This window comes from Phragmites australis, chromosome 2 (genome assembly GCF_958298935.1).
Source record: "Phragmites australis chromosome 2, lpPhrAust1.1, whole genome shotgun sequence".
Taxonomy (NCBI): Eukaryota; Viridiplantae; Streptophyta; class Magnoliopsida; order Poales; family Poaceae; genus Phragmites; species Phragmites australis.
Window position 1 is genome coordinate 4923802 of NC_084922.1, and position 22842 is coordinate 4946643.

The 22842-nt window shown below is 44.0% G+C and overlaps 1 protein-coding gene across 6 annotated transcripts; it reads right to left on the reverse strand.

Annotated features, from left to right (window-relative positions):
* Positions 1-440: 440 nt before the first annotated feature.
* LOC133895702 (synaptotagmin-4-like) lies at positions 441-14446 on the reverse strand. 6 transcript variants are annotated; one of them, XM_062336222.1, is made up of 16 exons: positions 13903-14446; positions 13538-13606; positions 13089-13448; positions 12682-12756; positions 12495-12602; positions 11668-11700; positions 11500-11589; positions 11012-11137; positions 10318-10461; positions 3791-4204; positions 3546-3677; positions 2364-2585; positions 2006-2281; positions 1621-1758; positions 1031-1330; positions 441-908 (listed from the first exon to the last, which is right to left on the reverse strand). In XM_062336222.1, exons 3-16 carry the CDS (start codon positions 13272-13274, stop codon positions 690-692), a joined length of 2463 nt encoding a protein of 820 aa, XP_062192206.1. In that variant the 5' UTR covers positions 13275-13448; positions 13538-13606; positions 13903-14446; the 3' UTR covers positions 441-689. The 6 variants fall into 6 exon arrangements, with proteins under 6 accessions (XP_062192206.1, XP_062192191.1, XP_062192199.1 ...); XM_062336207.1 differs by having other exon boundaries at positions 13089-13456; XM_062336215.1 differs by having other exon boundaries at positions 13538-13609.
* Positions 14447-22842: the final 8396 nt, after the last annotated feature.

Below are 22842 nucleotides of genomic sequence, written 5' to 3' on the forward strand. Positions count from 1 at the left end.
ATTACGGCATAATCGTGTGCTGGAATAATGGTGTGGTGTGCAGTTATGGCTTAATGGTGTGATTACAGCATAATAGCAGGGATGTAAGTTTTATATATTTTTTTGCCATTAGATCAACTCAAAACTCAAAAAAAATGAACTAGAGATTCACTGTCACCTAATTAAATTAAAGAAAAAAATAGACTAAGTAATAACCTAAAACTAACCATTAGATACCCACCTACATCCCTAAATAATAGTGTGGTTTGTGGTTTAATGGTGCATCATGTTGCATCCAAATCATTGCATATGCATGCATATGGAGAAAAGATCAGGTTGTTCCAATTAGTGGTAATACAATGGAGTTTGCATAAAAGATTAGATTATGTCCCGCTCTTGGTGTTCATGACAAACATAATTGCATTTTGCATCATTGCAATACCTTGGGGTTGGTGATAATGTAGTTAAAGAAGTGATGTATTTGTCATTGATTTCTTGGTTTGCTCAAAAATCAAATAATCAACTTATATGTTCTCTTTTCCATTACAAATGCACCTAAGGTTATCTACCCATCTGGCTACTTACAAGTTACCGCTCACTGGTATCTGTAGAAGTATATATAGATCTATGTAGGATCAGGTCTTTGCCCATAAATATAGTTGCGATTTGCGGATACTATCGTGTTCAGTGGAGTACATTTGTTGGTCTAACTAGTATGGCGTCTTTGGAGGGCCAGATGACGTTCTAATGATTTCAGAACCAAGCTCATGAGTTTTGTGCAAAAGCATTGCCTTCTCCCGCTCGAGCTGATCTATGTACAGTTCCTGCTCGCCCTGGATCCCTTCCATCTCTGTCACGGCTAACGACAGGGCCTCTGGGTCACCGCCCTCATCAATCAAGCCTGTAAATTTCTTCAAGCTGTCTCTCATCTGTTGAAAAATCACAGCGTCTTCGTCACACCATACGAATAAATATCAAAGAGAAGACCGACATGGTTGTGATACAAATAAGCAGTAAGCACCGAGACATTCAAATGAACCAAGCTTCGCACCTGTGTTGATATCTTGTGTCCTTCGCCAGATGCATCTGTCCCTAGCGTGGTTTTCTTTTGCAAGTCGGGAACTCTTCGTGCAATTTTTACATAGATTTCTCCGCTTCTTACTCCTTGGAGCGGTATCCATTTCTTGGCAGATTGATTTCGAGAGAGCATGCTGTATTCGACAGTGCAATGGCCAATACTAGCGGTTGGAAGGACCGCGTTGTGGTCCTTGACATGCAAAGTCAGGGGTTCTCCAGTTTCTGGGAACTCAAATGTCTGGTTCCACTGCGGGGAGAGTGTTTTGTAAATGACCTGCACAGAAAGAACGAGACAGCTTGAATGAGGTGCTACTTTTCCATACATAGCATCAACGAGAAACAGGATGGCCAGGTGGCCATAATTCTTTCTGAACTCGGATGTGCCAAACTACAAAAAAATGGCAAAACTATAGCTGGGAGAGTGTACACTAAAAAGTAACAAGCCTCCTCACATTACTAAGGAAGCTCTTCCATTATGCTAGCTACAAATGTTGGCTGCTACTAATCTGCTACTAATGCAGATAAGAAATAATATTGCAAACATGGTAAGTGGTGTCATCAAACCTTGGTTCGTTTCTTCCTGTTCCCATATTGCACCCTGACATAAGGATCACTAGTGCCTCTCAGATCGGCAGCAACAAGATCTCTGGCTTCAATTATAACTAGCTCAATCCAACCAGATTCAACTATACTACTTGAGCTCTGCAAAAAGGAAGGACAATCAGTATTTCAGAAGCAAGAAACCAATTGATGAAATGGTATGACATGACCAATTATATATAAGTGCCTGTACATGATGAATCAAGGATGTGCAAACAGTGCTACTAATGAAGGCTTGTGCGATTATCAATGAACTAGTTTTGCTGGAAACTTCAAAGATCCAAATTTCTAGTCTAATGTGTACCCTCTTAAAACGCTAGTAGTGAATGCTTAAGAGGAAAGCACATACCTGCATGCTATTGTTGTGATCATTCTTTATTGGCTCTATTTCAAGCCTGATCTCTCCCGAATTTACTTTTTCAAGTGGGACCCAGACATCACGGCTAGCACCATCTAAGAGTCCCTCTAAATTAACTCTTGCACTACCAATGCTTTCATCACCAAATATATCTGCACTGTAGCATTTGATCTTTAGATATTCACCACCAACAATCTCATCGAACTCAAACTTGTCATTCCAAACTGGTCGAACTGTATGGGATAGCGTTTTCGTTCGGTATATAGCCTAACAGTAAAATATGTTAGCATTTGAAATTGTCTTAACTGAATATTTAGTGAAACTTAACTTGAGCAAGGGAGAACCTAACCTTTCCGTAATGAAGTTTCACATAAGGATCACATTTTGCAGATCTACTATTCGCTGTGAGGGCCCTACCCTCAACTACTTTGACCCTAAGCTTCCTTCCTGTTCTGGACTGAGACCTTGGTGATCCATCAAGTGGGGATTGAAGTCCATTGCTCGGAGAATTGCTCAATGTAACCGACCCATCAGAGAACTGCCATTCTTTTAGCACAAGGCTAACAGTTAACTGCAAACAAAAGCGTTTAGAACAGTTCCACACCATCATTTATATAACAAAATTAAGCCAGAACAAGAGGAGAAAAACAAGGTAAGAAATGGCATAGCTTGCTTTCTTATTTAAGAATCCGTAGATCTTATTTCCAATTGTTATGCCAGTTTGATTTCATTTGGTGTTACCATCAGGATCTAATCTCATGAAACTGTATGTAGTGCACACCACAAATGCTCTAATTAATTTGCTTCTGTACATCAAGGATTAAGATTTAAGACGATAACTGAATACAAGTTCACAAAAGAAGAGATCATGTAACAACTTAAGCAGATCAATATATGGGGATGCAACTTTTTTGAAGTTCTGAAAGTCACCATTCTAGAAGGTAATAGTATGATCGCTACTAATATCAATAACTTGGAGATCAGAAGGATTAATAATGGTGTTATATAATATATTGCAATACTATCATAAAAATGGCACCTGATTATTCTGCCCTTTCTAAGAAATTGTCTACAGAGCTTCTCAAATCCAATTGAATGGAAATTTTGTTACTTCCACAGGTTCTTTAAAAATTGTTGACCTTCTCCCTAACGCTTTAACGTTCTTTCTCACTTCCAAAAGTGCTAGTAAAATCAACAATCAGCAGAACTGCATTTTTCGAATAATCTATCAAATATTCCAACCATAAAGTCCAGAAGTTTAACAGAAAATTAAACGTAGAACTATGGGAGCATTAGAAGTTTACAATTATAAATGTTACAGAGGTGTCCTCATGTGTCTTGCTTCACAACATATACTGATGATAACCTCCTACAAACATATGGCATAATGGCAGACCAGACAGGCATGGTGATAACTTAAGAAAACTAGCAAGCATATGATATTGAATTCCTAAGATAGGGCATTCATGCATTACAGTCTTGTATCAGGTCTAAAAACTAAAGTAGAAATGTAAATCAAAAGGCAAGGTACCTCGCCCTGAATACCCTCAAATGGAACAACCATTCCAACTTCTTGTCCGCAATGCTCAGTATGTTTTGCGACGACGCCAGAGTTATGCCCTATAGCCCAAAACATTGTTGAACCATCATGAACATACTTGACCTGTTTACATTATTTTCTTGAGTGTCCTTGGATATGTGGGAAGAACCACAATTGTCACAAGAGTATGTGAAAATTCACTACAACAAAAATAGATAGCTTTATCTCTAGCATACCTTTATCTCACATCCTGTCAAGTAATTAAATTTGACACCACCAGAATCCAATTCATACAGAAGAAACTTGACAACACCTGTCTCTCCATGCAGTACCATGTTAAATGTGCTGTTCCATGTAGGATTTGGACCCTTACAGGTACTTGTTTTTCTCATCAAACTGCCAACTTCTAGCTCAACAAATGTCTGTGATACCTTGTTATCAGCAATTCCAGACATGGTTCCTCCACTTGAGCTTTGGTGGTTCCCTAACTCAATAGCTGTGCTCCTTTTACCAAGGTTACTAGCTGAAACAACAGTAACTGAAAGAACACCTCCAACTGCTCGTTTCCCTAAATCTACTGATGGCAAAGAAAAACATAGGCGACGAGGTTCAACCATTGTCTTCACTATGGTTTCAGTCAAAAGCTTTACCTGAACAGTTCATGAATTATGCATTAGATATCATTAGATTTGGCATCTGTTAGGGGAACGCCCCAGCCTGGAAGTATTTAGATGATGCATTATGACGTCACTATAGCGATCATAGTATCGGCCACCACATCTATGTAAAAGGGTGAAATGCCTCTAAATATCCCTCTATGAGTATGATTGTAACGTAATATCTTAGGGGCACGTAGTAATTTTTCCTGCCCCTTTTCTCTATAAATAATCCCTCAAAGGCAGGGGGCATAGAGATTTTTTCCCCTCTATATCGCACAAACTCTCTCTTCTCTCTCTCGCTCCTCTCCTCAAGGCTATTAGCCATCTTCAAGCTTGAGTCCTCCTTAGTGAGTAGGATTCTCGCCGCATTTTGTTCTGGGCGTATTTTACTGCCCTAACGGTGGCACCGTCCGTGGGGAGAGGCACAAAAACCTCTGTTAGGAAGGAGAGGAGCAAGAAGAATCTTCGCGAACCGGAGTCCTGAGTGCACCCTCACCTAAACCTCTGTTAGGAAGGAGAGGAGCAAGAAGAATCTTCGCAAACAGGAGTCCTGAGTGCACCCTCACCTTCGCGCGCAGGATGGCAGCAACCCTCCGCGAGCTCGTCGTCACCGCCGCGGGTTTGCCGCACGGTACAGCGCGCACATGGGGAGCACCATCATGGCTGCAGGCACGTGGACTTGTCACGGTTGCTGGCTCACCGCACGAAACGATGCGTGTGGGGGAGATGGCCGCCGCGTCACCACAAGCACGCGGGTTGGTTGTCACCAGCTTAACACGCGGAGCGTCGCGTGGGCAGCGCACCGCCGCACCAAGGGTCGCAGCCGCCCTCACTGAAGTCGCAAGGCATGTTTGCGGCCCCGGGGTGGAGCGCCTCCGAATCCAGAGGCAATCCCGTGTGAAGGCGAACAAGGATGTAAAATCTATGCAAGCCTCCGCGCACGAGGTAAGAGTAAGCGCCCATTTATTGTGCAATAGTTAGATGTACCCTTATTTATTACTAGTATCAGCTGGTAGTCAAATGGACCAGCAAGTACTCCTGCTAGCTTTCCAAAAGCTAGTGAGTATTTCTTAGTATAGAGTCTACCATAGTCTGCATCCCTAGTGCGATCCACACGTTTTCGGGGTCACAGGGCGTGCACACCTAGAGCACCTTCTCATTTATTGCGACATGACGTTGTGTGGGCCGCAAACCGCGGCAATCAAGTCACCTGACATGCACTCGATGTGGGCTCTTAACGCATGCACGATCCACAACAGGGCATGACGTCGCAGTTTTTAACTAGAGTCCTCACGTGGTTAGACCATATTGTTAGGGTGCTTTTTTATTGGGTGCAAGGGATAATAGTGTATTTACTTACACGCTCTTACAACTTTTGCTAAGTTGCAACAATCAATTTTACTTCTTTCGGTCGTGGGTAGCTCACTAGCTGGATCATGTCGTAGGAGTTAATTCACCTACTAGCCACTCCTTTTAAAAAGGTAAAATATCTCAAGGTGATTTCCTGCTAGCCACCCCTTTTTTAAGAGGCTGCATACTAAAGTCAATATGGGAAAGAGGATTGCAGCTCGGACATGGCACCCCTTAAAACCCTCCATGCTGTGTCAGGTGTCATGCCCCCATAAAAGCCCGCTTGGGACTGTCACACATCGATGTGAAAGGTAACAATAGAAAATGTGTATCAGTGCTAGATATTTCGTACGTGTTACCACCCTACTGCTAACCTTTTCATGCAGCAACTCGCTCCGAAGTTCAGAGGTGTGATCGGCTAATCACGACTGAAGCTCCCTCCATGATCCTGGCTCTGTGGCTAGCGGAGGGTCAAAAGCCCACTGTGGAGCCCGGCTCCGGAGGCACCTCCACTCCATTGGCCAGAGCCCGTCTCTGTCAGCTCCGAAGGCACCTCCGCTCCATGACTAAAGCCCGCCTCCGTCGGCTCCGGAGGCACCTCCGCTCCGCAGCCGGAGCCCTTCTCCGTCGCCACCGGAGGCACCTACGCTCAGTGGCCAGACGACCCCCTCCGCGCACCCGCAGTCAGGGCCCCCTGCAGCCAGAGGCCTCCCTTCGCTCTGCATCTAGAGGCCTTGCACGCCCTGCCACCGGAGGACCACTCTGCAACCGGCTGGTGGACTGCGCCCATGCCGGTGCCCTGCCGATTACCACTCGCGCATCATGAGGTCCAACCGGAGGCTTGACTGTGCCGGGACCCTACCATACAGGGCAACAACCCTTGTCAGCCATGGTGCCCCCTCAGGCCTAGCCGTCGCGCGTCTCTGCTTTCGCTACTCGTGTGCCGTTGCGTTCTTGCTAGCACAATCGTCGGTGTGATTGTGATGCTCTTGCCCGTATATTGTCGTTGTGCCTCGTACGGGTTGTCAGCGTGGAGTCGCTACGCTCCTCGCCGTTGTGTGCTTTCATGCCGTCCGGGTTCAGCCAGCCCTCTCTCCATATCGCATACCATACGTGCTTGAGCTCGGGCCACGTGCTATCAAAGCGTTGGGCCACCGCTATGCGCCATTGAAATCCTGTACTCCGGCCACGTGTTGTCAAGCCCTGGCTCCAGTCGCGTGTCACGATAGCCCTGCAGCGTTGTAGTTCTCAACCGCCGATTCTATGTAGATGTCTGGCAAATGTGCGTGATTATTGTCAAACGGACTTTTATTATCAGATGTGTGTTCCCCCTTAGACGGCAGGTTTTTAGGTCCACCGAACTAGCCATGGTTTGCGACATAGAAACAACAGGGTCGCCTTTTGTTGTACCTAATTTGAACACCAACATGCCTTTGTTTTTCAGGGCCGATCTGAGGTTTGTTCAGATTTCCCTAAAAGGGAAACAAGAAGAAGCATGTTGCTACTAACAAAAATCTCGTACCTCTTGCTAGCTACTTTGGTACACCGTGTTATAAGACTTATAGAGTAGACGCGTGGAAACAAATCTAGGATCACTTGCTTTGTAAATTGACTGCATAATGGTTCCTTTCTTTTCTTCATCAGAGCGGGTATTGTTTTGGCTTATTAGTACTAACACACCTATGTACATATCATCATTCACCTTGCATAGCCATCCATCCATCATCCAGTATACACCGGGCTTCTTTCTCTTTGCGCTCCTGACACACCCGTGCACGCTGACTTGGAAAAAGAATGGATGGTAGCCTAATGCATGCATGTGGCTCTTGCTTTCTGTAATGTGCATGCATGCACGTACAGCTTCCTCTGTTTTCCATGCGCAGGAAGCACTACATTGAGTGGGCCTTGGAGCAAAGAGTGGTTAAGATCCAGCTTCGCATGAACCCAACAGGTGGAGCCCCTCCAGGCGTGTGCACTAGCCCTTCCGACCTGGTAGGCCTTTGGTCGTACACGCCCAAGTTAGCGCGTCTGAGCTCCCGCCGACCATCAGGTACGCCCCACCGCTGTCGTCTCAAGATCGACGCTGCTGTTTACTTTCGACATTTACATTGCTTACTAAAGTACTTAGTTTTAGCATATGCTGAGATTAGCCGTCCGAATTAGTGATATTCTCCATTGCAATTAGCTAATCTTTGTTCAACAATGTACAACAAAACTTAAGATATATCCTTATTCAAAGTGTGCCACACAGTACATGGCAATCCAAACCCTCCGGCACCTCGAAAGCATAGCCTCGGTACCATCGAGGTCAAAACCCTCCGCTCCTCGGAGGTATGAAAACCCTCCACACCTCGAAGGCATTACCTCGATCGCATCGAGGTATAAAAACCCACCGCTCCTCAGAGGTATGAAAACTCTCCGCACCTCGAAGGCATAGCCTCGACCGCGTCGAGGTCCAAACCCTCCGCACCTGAAGGTATAGCCTCAGTACCGTCAAGGTCCAAAGCCTCCGGCACCTCGTAGGCATAGCCTTGGTAGTGTCGAGGTACAAACCCTCTGGGACCTCGAAGGCATAGCCTCGGTACGACGAGGTCCAAACCCTCCGACACCTCGTAGGCATAGCCTCGGTACCGTCGAGATCCAAACCCTTTGGCACCTCGAAGGTATAGCCTCGGTACCGTTGTGCACGATGCATGACTCATCATGTCATGCATCATGATATGTACATCATGCCATATACATCACATATGTGCACCATCTTGCAACATAACATGCGATCGTGCTACACGCACCACATTATGCAATTGCACCATCACATATGTACCATCTCATATGTGATACACCATGAATCGCATCATGACATCGATCCATTGCCTTCTGATGGTCATATCACGTCGAGCGTAGACTCCTCCGTTAGAAGCTTCCCTGCCATAGCTAAAGCCCACGATGTTAGCACTAATAAAAATGTGCCCTCCACACGCTCGCGACTGTAAGACGCGAAGGGGTTAGGGGAATGACGGTTCACAAGGTACACACTGCGCATGAGATACGAGCCACGCCCTCCGCTCGCTTGCGATCGGCAAGCGCGAGGGGGTGCACCGGGGGGTCAGGGAGGCAAAAGCTTGGTCGATCTTGCACAAGTTGCAGAATTTTGCTAACTCTGTCGAAACACATTATTTTCAAAGCAATTACAGAAACAATGCAAGGGTCGAGGTCCCGACAAACTTGAGTGGGACTCAGAATATGTTGGCTCCCGGGCTTCACCATCATCACGACAACCCCTTGGCCTCGCCATCGACTTAGTCTCCGATTACCGCCACGGGGGAATCGAGACCCCGTGTTTACCGCTAAGGGGGTCGCGGACTCCGGCTCTCGCTGCGACGCTTCGGACGGCCTTGCTTCCATCGAGACTTGTCGCGTCTACCGCCGAGGGAGTCGCGGACTACCTCCCTCAGCCTCGCCGTCAACTTCACCTCCGACTCCCGCTGCGACGCTCTAGACGGCCCTGCCTCCGTCGAGACTCGCCGCGTCTACCGCTAAGGGGGTCGCGATTGCCTCCTTAGCCTCACCATCAACCTCACCTCCAGCTCCCGCTGCGATGCTCCAAACAACCTTGCCTCCGTCGAGACTCGCCGCGTCTACCACTGAGGGGGTCACGGACCACCACCCTCAACCTTGCCATCGACTTCACCTTCGACTCCCACTGCGACGCTCTGGACGGCCATGCCTCCGTCAAGACTCGCCGCGTCTACCGCTGAGGGGGTCACAGACTGCCCTCTTCAACCTCACCGTCGACATCACCTCCTGCTCCCGCTGCGACGCTCCGAACAACCCTACCTCCGTCGAGTCTCGCCGCGTCTACCGCTAAGGGGGTAGCGGACTGCTTCCTTCAGCCCCGTCATCGACTACGCCTACAGCCACCGCCGCAAGGCTCCATGCGGCCCTGTTTCCATTGAGCCTCGACACGGCTACACGCTAAAAGAGTCGCGACTATCTCCCTCCACCTTGCCATCGCCTCCGCCTCCGGCCCTTGCAGCTGAGTTCCAAACAACCCCGCCACCGTCGAGCCCCACTGCATTGGCGCTTCGGGTGATGCAACTCCGTCGAGCTACGCAACCATTTCCCCCGGTGAGCTTTGTGGCACTTCACTCCTTGTCAAAGATGTTAGTGTTACAACTACAGGGAACGATCCGGGATGGCGACCTCAAAAGGGCTAGAGCTAGTTCTATATACATTCGTTCGCCCATCGGGACCTTGAAATTGGCGGGTGAAGGAATACTGTTGGGGAACGCCCCAGCCTGGAGGTATTTAGACGATGAATTGTGTCGTCATTATAGCAATCATAGTATTGCAGCCGTCACGTCATATGTAAAGGGGTGAAATATCTTAAATATCCCTCTGCATATGATTGTAACATAATATCTTAAAGGTAAGTTGTTAATTTCTCATGCCTCTTTTCTCTATAAATAATCCCTCAAAGGCAGGGGGATAGAGATTTTCCCCCCCTCCATATCGCACAGACTCTCTTCTCTCTCTCGCTCCTCTCCTCAAGACTATTAGCCATCTTCAAGCTTGAGTCCTCCTTAGTGAGTAGGATTCTCACCGTATTCTGTTCAGGGTGCATTTTACTGCCCCAACGGCATCCAAACTATGTTATGCAATGGCTGCCATAACGTTAAGAGAATACAAGATATGAACGATTTTCAGGAATGATTCAATTTGAACTAAATCCTAAATGGTCAGCACAAACCCACCAGCCATGTCGAGACACCTGGCAACTCCATACCAGGAATTGCTTGGCTTCCACCACTCCCAAATGCTACCCCAATCCTGACTTCTGGGGTAGATTCAAAAGAATAGAGAATAGCTTCACCATCAAGTATGGGTGATAGTAGAAGCTGCAACAATGTAATCTGAATCAGAGATAGTGTAAAAGCTCAATCTGGCCCAGCAGTATGGGTGATAAAAAAGCTGGCACAGTCGAGTGGCTGAAACAATAATCATCAATTCAAACTTCAGACTGCCTGTACATAAAGTGTAATCCAGGCACAAAAGCATAAAAGTTGTAAGCTTTGAAGTGATGAAAGTACTTATGTAGCCAAAATTTTGTGTTCTGCAGCAAAATACTAAAATGTATAATATTTTTTCCCAGAAGACCTAAAATGTATAATATTCAGTAAAATAACACAGTCACAGTAGCTATATCCAAAATATGAAGTGTCATGCAAACCAGTTGTTACAGCACTGTTTCCTATGCCAACCACCCAAAACTGCAAATGGCTCAACAGGACCAATTTATCATAGCTGCTCATTGTCAGCCAACTCAACCTACTTACAATGATGGAATCTCTCAGCTTCCAGAATTAAGATAAGTGTTTTCAAAACTACGAAAACAAGATGCAATAAGTTAAGGAAAAAGGGAAACAACGGAGAGAGGAAAGGGTGTACATCTCCCTTGATGTGAATGCTGTTGATAACAATGCGACAAGTGCCAATCAGTGGCTTTGCTAATTTCGCCAAAAACATTACACTCATCTCATGGCTATTCCAATCAAATCCCAAGCACATGACTTGCTGTGAGAAAAACAAGGAGATAATATCAGTGAAGATGTAGCTACTAAATTGCGTACCCCATTAAAGTATGTACAAAAATACAGAACTTCCAGCTCCTTAGGACAAAATATCAATGAAGATGGAAATATCAAACTACTAAGGCAACATGGGGGAGTTAGCTATTTGTTTGTACATATAAATATTACAAAGCTGTAATCAGAATCAATGAAGACATCATTAATTGTACTGTATGCATCCAAAGATTCACCTCTGTTATATAATTTTGTAGGACTACAAAACTGCCGAATACTTCTCTATCCCTATTAAGTAAATTATGTGCAAGTGTAACTTTCAGATGCACACGAGTACAGAATCAAACTAACCTGGTCACCAGAAGTGATCCAGCGCATCCCCTGATCTCCCAAGGTAGGTGGACAAGAACCAAGTGAGAATTCCTGTAATTCTATTTTATCCTGTTGATAGGAAAACAAAAAATCAGTACTGAAATCAGAAGAGAAACACAAGAAAAATATTTTTTCAAAAAAACTTACTATTAGTTTTGGTTTTCGATTCTTTAAACGTCTCTGCAAAATCAAAGAGCTCTGTCAGCTGTGTTTGGGCAATGCAGGATAGCAGCTGCATATATTGCGATAATATTCGATACATAAAATAAAGGAATATGCTAGTGACTATGTTTTTTGGGACCTATCCACTTCCAATAATCAAATACACCTACATCTATCCAAAACAGTATAATCAGAAGCTTGTCTGCCCTCTAATGGTAACAATCAATTAGCTTCTACTGAAATGGAGTAAAGAACTTTTAGAACCTCTAAAGTTCATTTGCTAGATTATATTCAAGCACAAAATTACTAAGGGTCAGTTTGCTGTCATTGCTGCTGCGTTTATTCTTTTAATATGTTGTAGAAAACCTCAGTTTGTTTGGGAAATCAAATAAGTTTAGACAAAGTCAGTTATACAACCCTTGTTTCTCTCAAACTTGTTGGGTAATTTGAAGCACATTAGCATCTCCATTTGCAACTTGGATTAAAAGAAAAGCAGTTAGCCAAACGCTAAATTTCTAAAAGCAGTTCTACAAACGAGATTACAATAAATAAAAACTGGACCATGGGGAGTATCAAATCATGGCTAGCCAGGAAACTCACTGAAACCAGGGAGGTACTCACACGACAAAGAGATCACAATAATCCACCTCAATGTCAAACAGAACCTAAGTACAAATGATCTCTTTCATGAATCAAGAATATGTAAGTTAGTCCTAGCACACTAGTTTCTAGTTCTCAAGAGCTATAGAGAATAGGTTCCTCAGAGAAAGAGCTACAGATAACAAATATTCAGCAAGGATGCAGAAGCTAACCTCAACAGTAGATTGAAACCTTCTTGATAGTTTTGGTTCCATGTAATTGGGCCAAACTTGTAACAAAAGTTTGTTCAACCACTCACAAGGCTCTATTGGTGTGGTTGGCTATAGAAGACATAAAAGTAGTACGATTGAGATTCTATGAATAGGAACCAATAAAAAAAGCGAAGGGGCATAGGCATACTGTTGTATTCAGTATAAGATGCTTCCATCTTTTGTTCAAATCTTCTACAGCTGTCCTCCTTTTAAACCTCCCATACTGTAATATCATACGACAAGGTAAGAAGACAAAGCAAACTATAATAACAAGAGCAGAAGCAATTCCTAAAAAAAGGAGCAGGGACAGAAGAACAATGTTGCTTGATATTAATCTTCCCTCGGAATTATGGGCACTTCATAACCCAAAGGGCAGATCAGGAATTCATAATGAGGAAAAGAACAATTGTTCATGCTAAGTTAAAAACTGTCATCTCAAAGCCCCGCTTCAGGTGCTCTACTCCTACCTATTCAGCATGGTGCCAAAGAAATTGAGCTAAATCCATCACAATACATGAAGAGATTAGGATGAAACAACACAGCTGAAACAAATACCTGAATGGTTGCCCAAACGGCAGCAGCGAGGGGAACCCAGTTCGAGAATGGCACAACCCATCGTTCAACGAACCACACAAACAGGCCGAGTGGGATCAGGAAGGGCAACAAGGGCTGCTCCACCATGACCTGGTTAAAGAACTCCCGTGCATCCTTGCCATACAGTTCCTTCAGCTTCTTCACCATCTCTCCTCCCTTCTCTCCGTAGCTTAAGCAACAAGCTCCTTTCTCGCGTCTCTTGTAGGAGACACCTTGGTACAGATACCTTTGGTGTTTTACGCCTTTGTTTCCACTTGTTCTTGAGTTCCTGTCATCCTTGGCCACTCGCTCACCCCCATTTGCACTGTGAGTAATGGGTACCTGCCCACCTGCAATTCAGTCCCAATTAATGCCCACGAGAAGAGACACCTAATAAAACGCATGAGAGGAGTGTGACATATTGTTCCCACACTAATGAGATCTTTCACATCCCCCGCTCCTAGAGAGAGAATCCCAAATTTCCAATCCTCTCAGGTAGCCTTCTAGTAGCATGCATAAACAAGAAATTGACCGTGAGAGTCTCTTCAGCCAAGTCAACATCTGAATTGTACCACGAAGAATAAATGTCTTCTAGATGACAGAAAGAAGAGAGGAAGTCTAACATACGGAACTATTACAATATAAATGCAAATATGAACATACAAGAAATTAGATTCTGCAGTAATTAGCTTAAGTTGCAAGGTAAGATCGCTGGTCAAAATAAAAAGGGCAGCCAAATTAAAACTACATGAATGCTAAAGAAGAAACAAGCAAGGATTACAACAAGAGAACGAACCAATTGAGCGCTGTAGATTCCAGTAGCTGCCTCCAAGACGCCTCCTTTCCGATCTAGCTCACCGCAGACGCACTTGGGGACCCGATTGAGCCCTAAAACCTCAACCCCTCAAGTCATAGAACCGATTACGAGCCTCCTGCAGCCACGGAGCCGCCTCTCGAGCACAAGTCACCACTCGCCGGTACTAAACCCCAAAGAGATCGGCAAAGACCGATTTTTTTTTCTCTCTTTGCGGGAAAGGGAAAGATCAGACTTTGAAGGTTTGGACTTTGGAGCGGCTCCAAAGTCCAAGAACCTAGAACTGGAGTAAGGGACAGGAGGCGAATCTTCCGTGGGTTCGATTGGTGAGAACAAGGAGGGTTGGGAGGGGAGAATCGTGTAGTTTTGGACTTTTGGTGCATTTGAAGGCGTCAAATTTGGAGTGCAGGGAACTCATCGCCTCTAGATGCAGCGGACGTGACCTCGTTGCCGTTTCGGCTTGCTTTGCTACCTTGCTCGGGTCAACAAAATTCATCCGAGTTCGTGATAGGGGCCAAATGGGATACTAGCAAACCACGGTGTCTATGTATATGATTAAGAAAAATCTTGTAGATCCCTCGTGGCATGATGAAGTCCTGTGACATCCCTCGTGCTCAACCTGCGGACGGTCTTGACGCATTCTTTTGCCGGGGAGGCCACGTACAAGAGGCAGACAGATCGATTAATTAACTCCCAAATACAAGCAGCAACAGGGGCATGTCAGTTTAGCTCTGTGCAAAGTGGAGTGTGGCCCAATGGGTCCACCTCCATTGATTCCATCCTGGTTAGATTAGTCCGTCCTGCTCAATCTGACCTGTAACTTAACTCTAAGTGCCACATTGCAACGACCTCAAACAAGAGCGCAAAAAGGGGTAAAAAATCAATGAGATTGTGGTGCAAGGGTCAATCTATAACTTCTCAAGGTGCATTTGCCACAAAATAAATTGCAGATGGTTTGAACTTAATAGCAGACCTCTAACTTTAAAAATTTATAAAGTCGGAACTAAAGATAGATCGTGTTTATTCATATGACTAGAAATAGAGTCTTAAATTATTTTATTTTACTTACAAATTTCAGATCTGTAAGTTGGAACTCTTCCAAATAAGCTCTTAATCATACTCTGGCTGACCTGGAGGCTGGAGTGAGGTTTTGTAATATTTCACGTTCTAAGGTAGGGGAGAAGGGAAAAAAAAAAAGAAATAGGTTAAGCACTTTAATCCACCATACAGGTATGTATAGTGTATTAGTGCCACCATAAACTTTTACTATCTCAGCTTGCAAATATATAGAGTTTTCTTGGACAATGAAGTGGTCTATATCATACTAAGTTGGCCACTAATTTAACCTCTTCAAATAATATGGTGTTGCAATCAAGAAAGTTATGTATATTATAAAAGTACTAGTAAACACGCATGCATTACACATACATGCAATTAATAATATTGTAATGAGATCTAAAAATTTATGAGTGTGTACGTTGAAAGTGCATCTAAGCTCTCTAAGTGGATTTTGGCTTATTGATGATAAAACGATTAAGAAACTAATATGTTTATCTAAGTTATGAACAAGTTTAAGCATTAGTTGAAAAGACAAGTGACGTTTGACGATAAAACGATTAAGAAACTAATATGCTTATCTAAGTTATGAACAGGTTTAAGCATTAGTTGAAAAGACAAGTGACGTTTGACGCCCGTCGAAATAAATGGAGAATCAACGAAGAGTACTCAATAGGATTTAAATTCTTTTATTTTTGAAATTGAGTCTAGGATAGCCGCTTTATTAAGAGGGTTGCATTTGATTGTTTGGTTAGTGTCTCAATGCTCAAGATATCCCTTAGAATTAACTAGTTCAGAGAAACAATCACCCACGGACACCGAGTTAATTCTGCAAAAATTCACTGAGTCCGGATACTCCGGTGTTCACCGGATACTCCGGTACTCAGTATTTAGTCCGGAGTCTCCGAGGTAGACTCCGGCAGAGAGTCGGTTACGGTTTATTTTTTATTGGAAAAAGACCGGAGTCTCCGGTGTTCATCGGATACTCCGGTAATTTATGGGTTAACAGACCGGAGTCTCCGAGGGAGACTTCGTCAGAGAGTCTCGGTTAGGTCTTTATTTTAATTGAAAAGGACCGGAGTCTCCGGTGTTCACCGGATACTCCGGTAAGAGATTTAGTTTTAACCGGAGTCTCCGAGAGAGACTCCAGCAGAGAGTCTCGGTTAGCTTTTAATCCTTTTGATAAAAAGGACCGGAGTCTCCGGTGTTCACCGGATACTCCGGTACTTGGAGAGGTCGAAGGGTCCAGCTAGTCTCCGGACTTAATGTTTTTGGAAGCCCTGTCAGGACCGGAGACTCTGGTGTTCACCGGAGCCTCCGGTAATTTAACAGAACTGTAACGGCTAGTTCTGACACGTTCTGTGACCGTTCTGACGTCGTTTTTGGATTTAGGGCCGGATACTCCGGTGTTCACCGGATACTCCGGTCAGTTCTGACAAAACAGTAACGGCTAGTTTTTGAGAGAGGGCTATAAATGCTCCCTCACCCCATGGCATTTAGAGCTTGCTGTTGCTGGTGAACTTTAGACCTCTTGAGCACTTTAAGAGTATTCAAAGACCTTCCAACCACCTCTAGTGCAAAGTTTGCAAAAATTTAGAGAGTTTGTGTTTGGAGAGGGTTTAAGCCACTTGAGCATTGAGTTCTTCATCGAGCATTCGCTGCGATCATTTCTCTTGAAGCTTCGTGCTTCTAGACTGCAAGGCATCGCCCGTAGAGCACCTAAACTTGTGGAGTGCCACGGGAAGTTTGTAAACATCTTCGAATTGAGTAAGAATTTCTAGCTTGATCTTGGTGGTCGCTAGAAGAGGATAGGGTTGAAAAGACCCGGCTCTTTGTGAGCTCCTCAACGGAGACGTAGGCACTTCTTTGTGAGGTGGTCGAACTCCGGGATAATCTCTTGTGTTCGTATTCGTGCAATTTATTTTATTGTGTGAAATTTGTGATTCATCATACAAATTGCTCTAGTGATCATCTTGCTAGTGTTAAGTGTTATTTTAGCTCTGTGGTATCCAGTAGACCTAGCTTCAACCTTAGATTCTAGCTACTTGCTTTAATTCGTAGTTGTTCTAGAATTCCTGTATAGACCGGAGACTCCGGACCAAATCGGAGTATCCGACCTTCACCGGAGTATCCGGCAGATTTAATCCGCTGTTTTAGTTTTAATTTTCAGAAAAGTCTATTCACCCTCCCTCTAGGCACTTTCACACGTGTAACATACGGATATTTAAAAAAAATATCAAAGATTGCACGTGCAACCCTTGTTTTCTGATAGATCTCGTGCAAAATACGATATTTTATTAATTAAAAAAATAAATATTATCTAAATTAAAGAAGCAATTCATACTTAACATTTTTTAGTTTACATGGTCTTTGATATGCAAAGAGTTGTATGCCTGATCCTCGGGCATTTTTTTTTTCCCAATACTCGATGTTCAAGCTATTCATCTTGGATCCGATAGCTCTCATGCTTTCTTCTGCCTCGATCTTTCCTTTTTTCCGCTTCTGCATAATGCTCTTCCACTACTACTACTCGACGCATCTCCATCTCACCCTCGCCCCGGTGTTGCCCTCCTTCTATCGTCTTCGGAAGCTCCTGTCACCGAGCCTTAGCCATGACGCCCCCGCTCAGCACTGCCCAATCGGTGGTCCTTTATCTCCTGCGTCTGACGGCATCCCCATGCGCCTCGCCTTGGACTTCCTCAACGTCAATGCAATACACTTAGCTTTTGTGTCAAAATTATCAGCGGTCATGCTTATACAATATATAGAAAGGCTACTGGTGCCGAGGAAATTTAGTGCGGCATGTCAATATTGGCATAATGCACTAGTAGCAAGCCCTCTCTGATGCTTCATAAACAACGCACATTTTGCGCTTTTGCCAAACTACAGAAAGTCCTGATAGTTTTTATGTGATGTGCATGCATCTTTTCATAATTGTTCAGCATCAGGAAGTGAACTGCATATGAAATATGAGAATGTGTGATAATTACTTGAAAATAATATTTATGAAATAAGGATGCACTATATCTGATTTTCTTAAAATAAAGATGCACTACATATGATCTTCTAAAAATAAGGATGAACTATATTAGCCAAGTATATGCGATAAACTTCTGCTCCGTTGTTCTTCCACAATAGCTATTTCTCTTGCAAATGGTTTCGTGCCTCAAAATCATTCTATTTCCTCACCACAGAATACAAATCCAACAGATCATATCCATCGGTTGTCTATGTTATAACCCATCACTACTCATCTTCAACCTCAAGTCGTTCTCCTCGATTGTGCTTCCTCCATTCCCCACCCCACCACTTGCCACCACCGTTAGGCCAGCCTTCCTCCCTAGCCATCCCTCTAAAGCCCATGGGCTTCCAAAATCCCGAACCCTACCCCTGGGCCCTAACCGCCAACTTTAATCCAATGATGCAAGCGAGCACGACTATGAGAGGTAGCACTGGAGAGGAGGAAGCAGTAGCCAAAGCTCATCGGAGAGTGCAACAGTGCCTCCTAGAGCATGCATCTTTGACACCATTCAATGGTAAGAAAATCACTCATTCGGTGAAGAAATTCATTCGAATGTTACATATATGCTTGTTTTGTAACACACGTGTACGAGGAAAAGAAAGAACTGTAACATCAATGAACAGTGAATAACTCACAAATGCAATGCCAATTTCATAGCCTATTTTCAACATGATTAGCTAGAGCAATAGCCACAATGTGAAATTTACTTTTATCTTCTCATTCGACAAGGCACCCAAAGCATACTTATTTATTACACCATGTTTAGCACAAGGAAAAAGTCATCTAAAGAACAATAAAAAACGCAAACAACACCACCAAACTGATATGATATGAAAATTGTAGCCTTTATAAAAATGGGCATTATCACCTTTCAAAAGATAAAGATGAGCATTACAATGACATCTCTAAAATAAACACAACACATCAGCTTTTGTTCCTTCTCCTTAAATGAAAGGCCAACCTCGTAACCACTATAACCAAATTATCTATGAAAATTGAAAACACTCCATGGATACACATTCCGAGTGAGCTATGTTGCCCATTTCTTTGTATAGCTGAATATATTGCATGCAATCTGCTCAAGACTTCTTCCAAATTAGAAGCCTTTCAGTAAAAAGTGGACTGCACACAAACTATTCTTGAGAAGTCTGGACTTTTGCCCCTTTTCAGACTATAGAAATTTACAACAAAGAAATTACTAGAGCTATTATGAGATTTTGTTATCATACAGACTTCTGGATAATATAATTGTAGATTATAGCGATTATAAGACATCTCACAAAGATGCAAATATTTGCATGCATCACGAACACAGCTCAAAACTGTCATGTATTGGACCTTAGTTTTAATTAAATCAATCAAAAGAAGTGCTCGAACTTCGACTAAAAAAATCATACAAAATTATAACACACATAGTTCAATGGAGTTCATGCCATCTAATTTTTTCCAAATGAAAGGACTGAGGTTCATTGTAGCAAGCCAAATATGGGTTTTGCTTCTATGGAAAATGGTCGCTTGGGCACATCAAGGTGGAATGGAAGGACACTAAACATATGGTCTAAATCCTCAAAGCTCTCGGGAAATTGGAAAGCCTATGGTAGAAAGCTAATGAAGTAATATATATATCATTAGGTTGACCTTTACATAAGTAAATACATAGAAAAAGCATTACGGCAAGGCAGGTATTTGACCCACCACAATTCAACACATGTATATAAAAATATGCATTATAATGTCAGTGAACAATAGATGAATGCAATATTTCCTATCCAGTTCTTTTAACATAACTATGCACTACAAGCTATCATTGTTTGTTTAGTCTGTAATAAAGAAACAATATTAGAAAGAGGTAATGTGACAAATAAATATGGACCAGGTCAATTAACAATTATGAAATGGTAATAATGGTTTCTTTAGGAAGTTCACGTAAGAAGGATATATAATATACTATACAAAAAATAACAGTTAAGTCACTGTAGAATAGATATAACATTAATTTGTAAACAGAAATTATCAGATTCGATAAAACACAAACCTTATATCTTTCCTCAAAGAATAGAAACATATTTGGCAAAGCTCATAGCAAGAGCAAGTTGTATTAGATATAGTTATAGCTATGTCGAGACCACGACCATGAATCTGAAAACACCATCAGCTTGAATTACAGGGTATCATTCTGTTTTAAATCTTTGGTGGTCTTCGAAACACTAAAAATTGATCTGAGAACAAAATAGATCAAATGAAGTGCTAATGTCATCAAAATTGCAAATTGAACACATGCTATTGATTATGCAAAGAAGACCCGTGCATAATCATCACCAACAAACGAAAAGGCCTAGGATCATAAAAAAATAGATAAAAGTAGTAAATTCTCTTTCTTTATGCTCTTTGACTCCAATGAGCGCATTCACATTAAATTCATCCACTACAATACATATTATTTACCTAAGCCAAATGCCCTAAGTTCACTGCACCCTCAACATTTATTGCCATATCATCTCTTCTCAATTCCACAACAACCCAACCGTAGCAATGCTTAGCTATGTTTTCATGAGAACCTAGTAAGGCATGTTAAAGATGTTATAACCCCTAAAAAAATAACTTAAATGAAGACACAGAAGTTAAGCTTTCAACGTAAGACTGCTAAAGCTTGAATTTCCTTCACCAGTTTGCCTCCTGCAACAGTGGCAAATCTAGAGTCAAGAAGTAGGGGGCTCTTCCTCTTCATCTTCCTCCTTCCCCTCCTCTTTTTCTCTTCTTCTTCCTCCACCTCTTCCTATCTTCTTCTTCCTCTTCCATACCCAAAAATTATAGAGGGCTCTCAAGTGTTCCTAGGGGAAGGGGGCTCTGCCCATGTCCTGCAATGAGAATTTATTATATTTTGACAGAGCAAGAAGTTAATGTTCAATGGAAGTACCAGATTTTAGTTCTAAAAGTTCAGTTGTAACCACTGACTGCTCTTCCACATCAGAAAGTCTAACATAAAGCACCTTAGAGTGTGAGGAACTAACCAAAATACGTACCAGATGTTCATGTATGTGCATTAGCTTTTTGCCCTGCATTAGTTCAAGAGAAGTGTATTGTAGATAAGAGCCTAGCCTGCAAAGAAATACAATTAAGAAAATACATAAGCATATTAGGCATACATATCATCCAACATGGATCTCGATGCATACATACCTTCTTTCAAGTAGTCCATCCTACAACCTAAAAAGGAGCATATTTGAGTTAAAGAAAGGATTTGAGTGTGACAACTTTTGGTGTTCCTATTCTAAACAAACTGTATTGATGAAAGGCATCAGAATAAATCAGATGATATGTTTGTCTGCAATATAGTGTTCGACCATTGGCATTAGCTTCTAAAGCAATGAAGCTCTTTCAACAACCATTGTATGGTTCCTGCAAAAAAATGTGGTGGTTTGCTAGAATATGTTGCTCATGTGTAGTGCAGTCATGCAAATTTTCCAAAAAGAAAGAAGTGAAATTGTATGCCAAAATTGAAGCTAGCAAATCAAACAATGGTTTGCCTAAATGCATGTCTGCAATTCATATATGCTATCAAATGAATCTGAAGCCCAATTAAATCCATGATAGTTTGCATGAAAGTTTTAGAGCACAGGGCCTATGATTCTATGAGAATAAAAAAAATAAGCACTATTAAAAGTGCAAAAATCTCTATTAAAACAGAATTGAAAAACTCCAGCCCTTGCCTACTCTGTGCTACCACTGATGTCCATCAATGTCTATTTCTATGTCTGTCGGTGTATTCAGAACCAGGGGTCCCTAGGTCCCGAGACCAGGCCGGCCATCCGCCACATGTCACCACCCTGCAAGGTAAGAAGAAGCTAAGTCCCGGGAGAAGGTGCTCGGGACCGCCGCCTCTGGTTCCCGAGCACCCTAGTTCCCCGATGATCCGCAGAGCCCAAATACCAAGAAGGAAGTGCTCGGGAGAGAGTGCTCGGGGCTGCACGTGGCAGCCCCCGAGGACTCGGTGCCCCGAAGGTCCCACCGAAGTGCTCGGGAGAGAGTGCTCGGGGCTGCACGTGGCAGCCCCCGAGTACTCGGTGCCCCGAAGGTCCCACCGAAGTGCTCGGGAGAGAGTGCTCGGGGCTGCACGTGGCAGCCCCGAGGACTCGGTGCCCCGAAGGTCCCACCGAAGTGCTCGGGAGAGAGTGCTTGGGGCTGCACGTGGCAGCCCCCGAGGACTCGGTGCCCCGAAGGTCCCACCGAAGTGCTCGGCAGAGAGTGCTCGGGGCTGCACGTGGCAGCCCCCGAGGACTCGGTTCCCCGAAGGTCCCACCGAAGTGCTCGGGAGAGAGTGCTCGGGGCTGCACGTGGCAGCCCCCGAGGACTCGGTTCCCCGAAGGTCTCACTCAAGTGCTCGGGGGAGAGTGCTCGGGGCTGCACGTGGCAGCCCCCGAGGACTCGGTTCCCCGAAGGTTCGCGCAAGATCATTTGACGACCCGAAGGGTCCCGTCGTCAGGGTGTCATCCAGTCAAAGGCCCAATGCCGCATTTAATAGGCACGCGCGGCCTGACATCCCGACATCCTGACATTCTCAGCTGCCCACACCCCAGTGTCAGACCCTGCCATGCACTAGCAGGGGGGGCGTGGGTCCATTAAATGCACGGGTCCCGTCCCGTTTCATCCGGGTGCCTCGGGATAACGCTGCCAAGATCGAAGCGCTCCGTCTGCCACCCTGCCATGGCGGAAGAACAAGACAGGGTGGGCGCACCGGTCATCTCTGAGGCTGCCCGGCGGGCCCCCTTTATGGCGCCCGAGGGCTTCCACAGTGGCGGGTGATCGAATGCGCGCCGCCTTTCTCCACCGCCCCTGTCACTTCG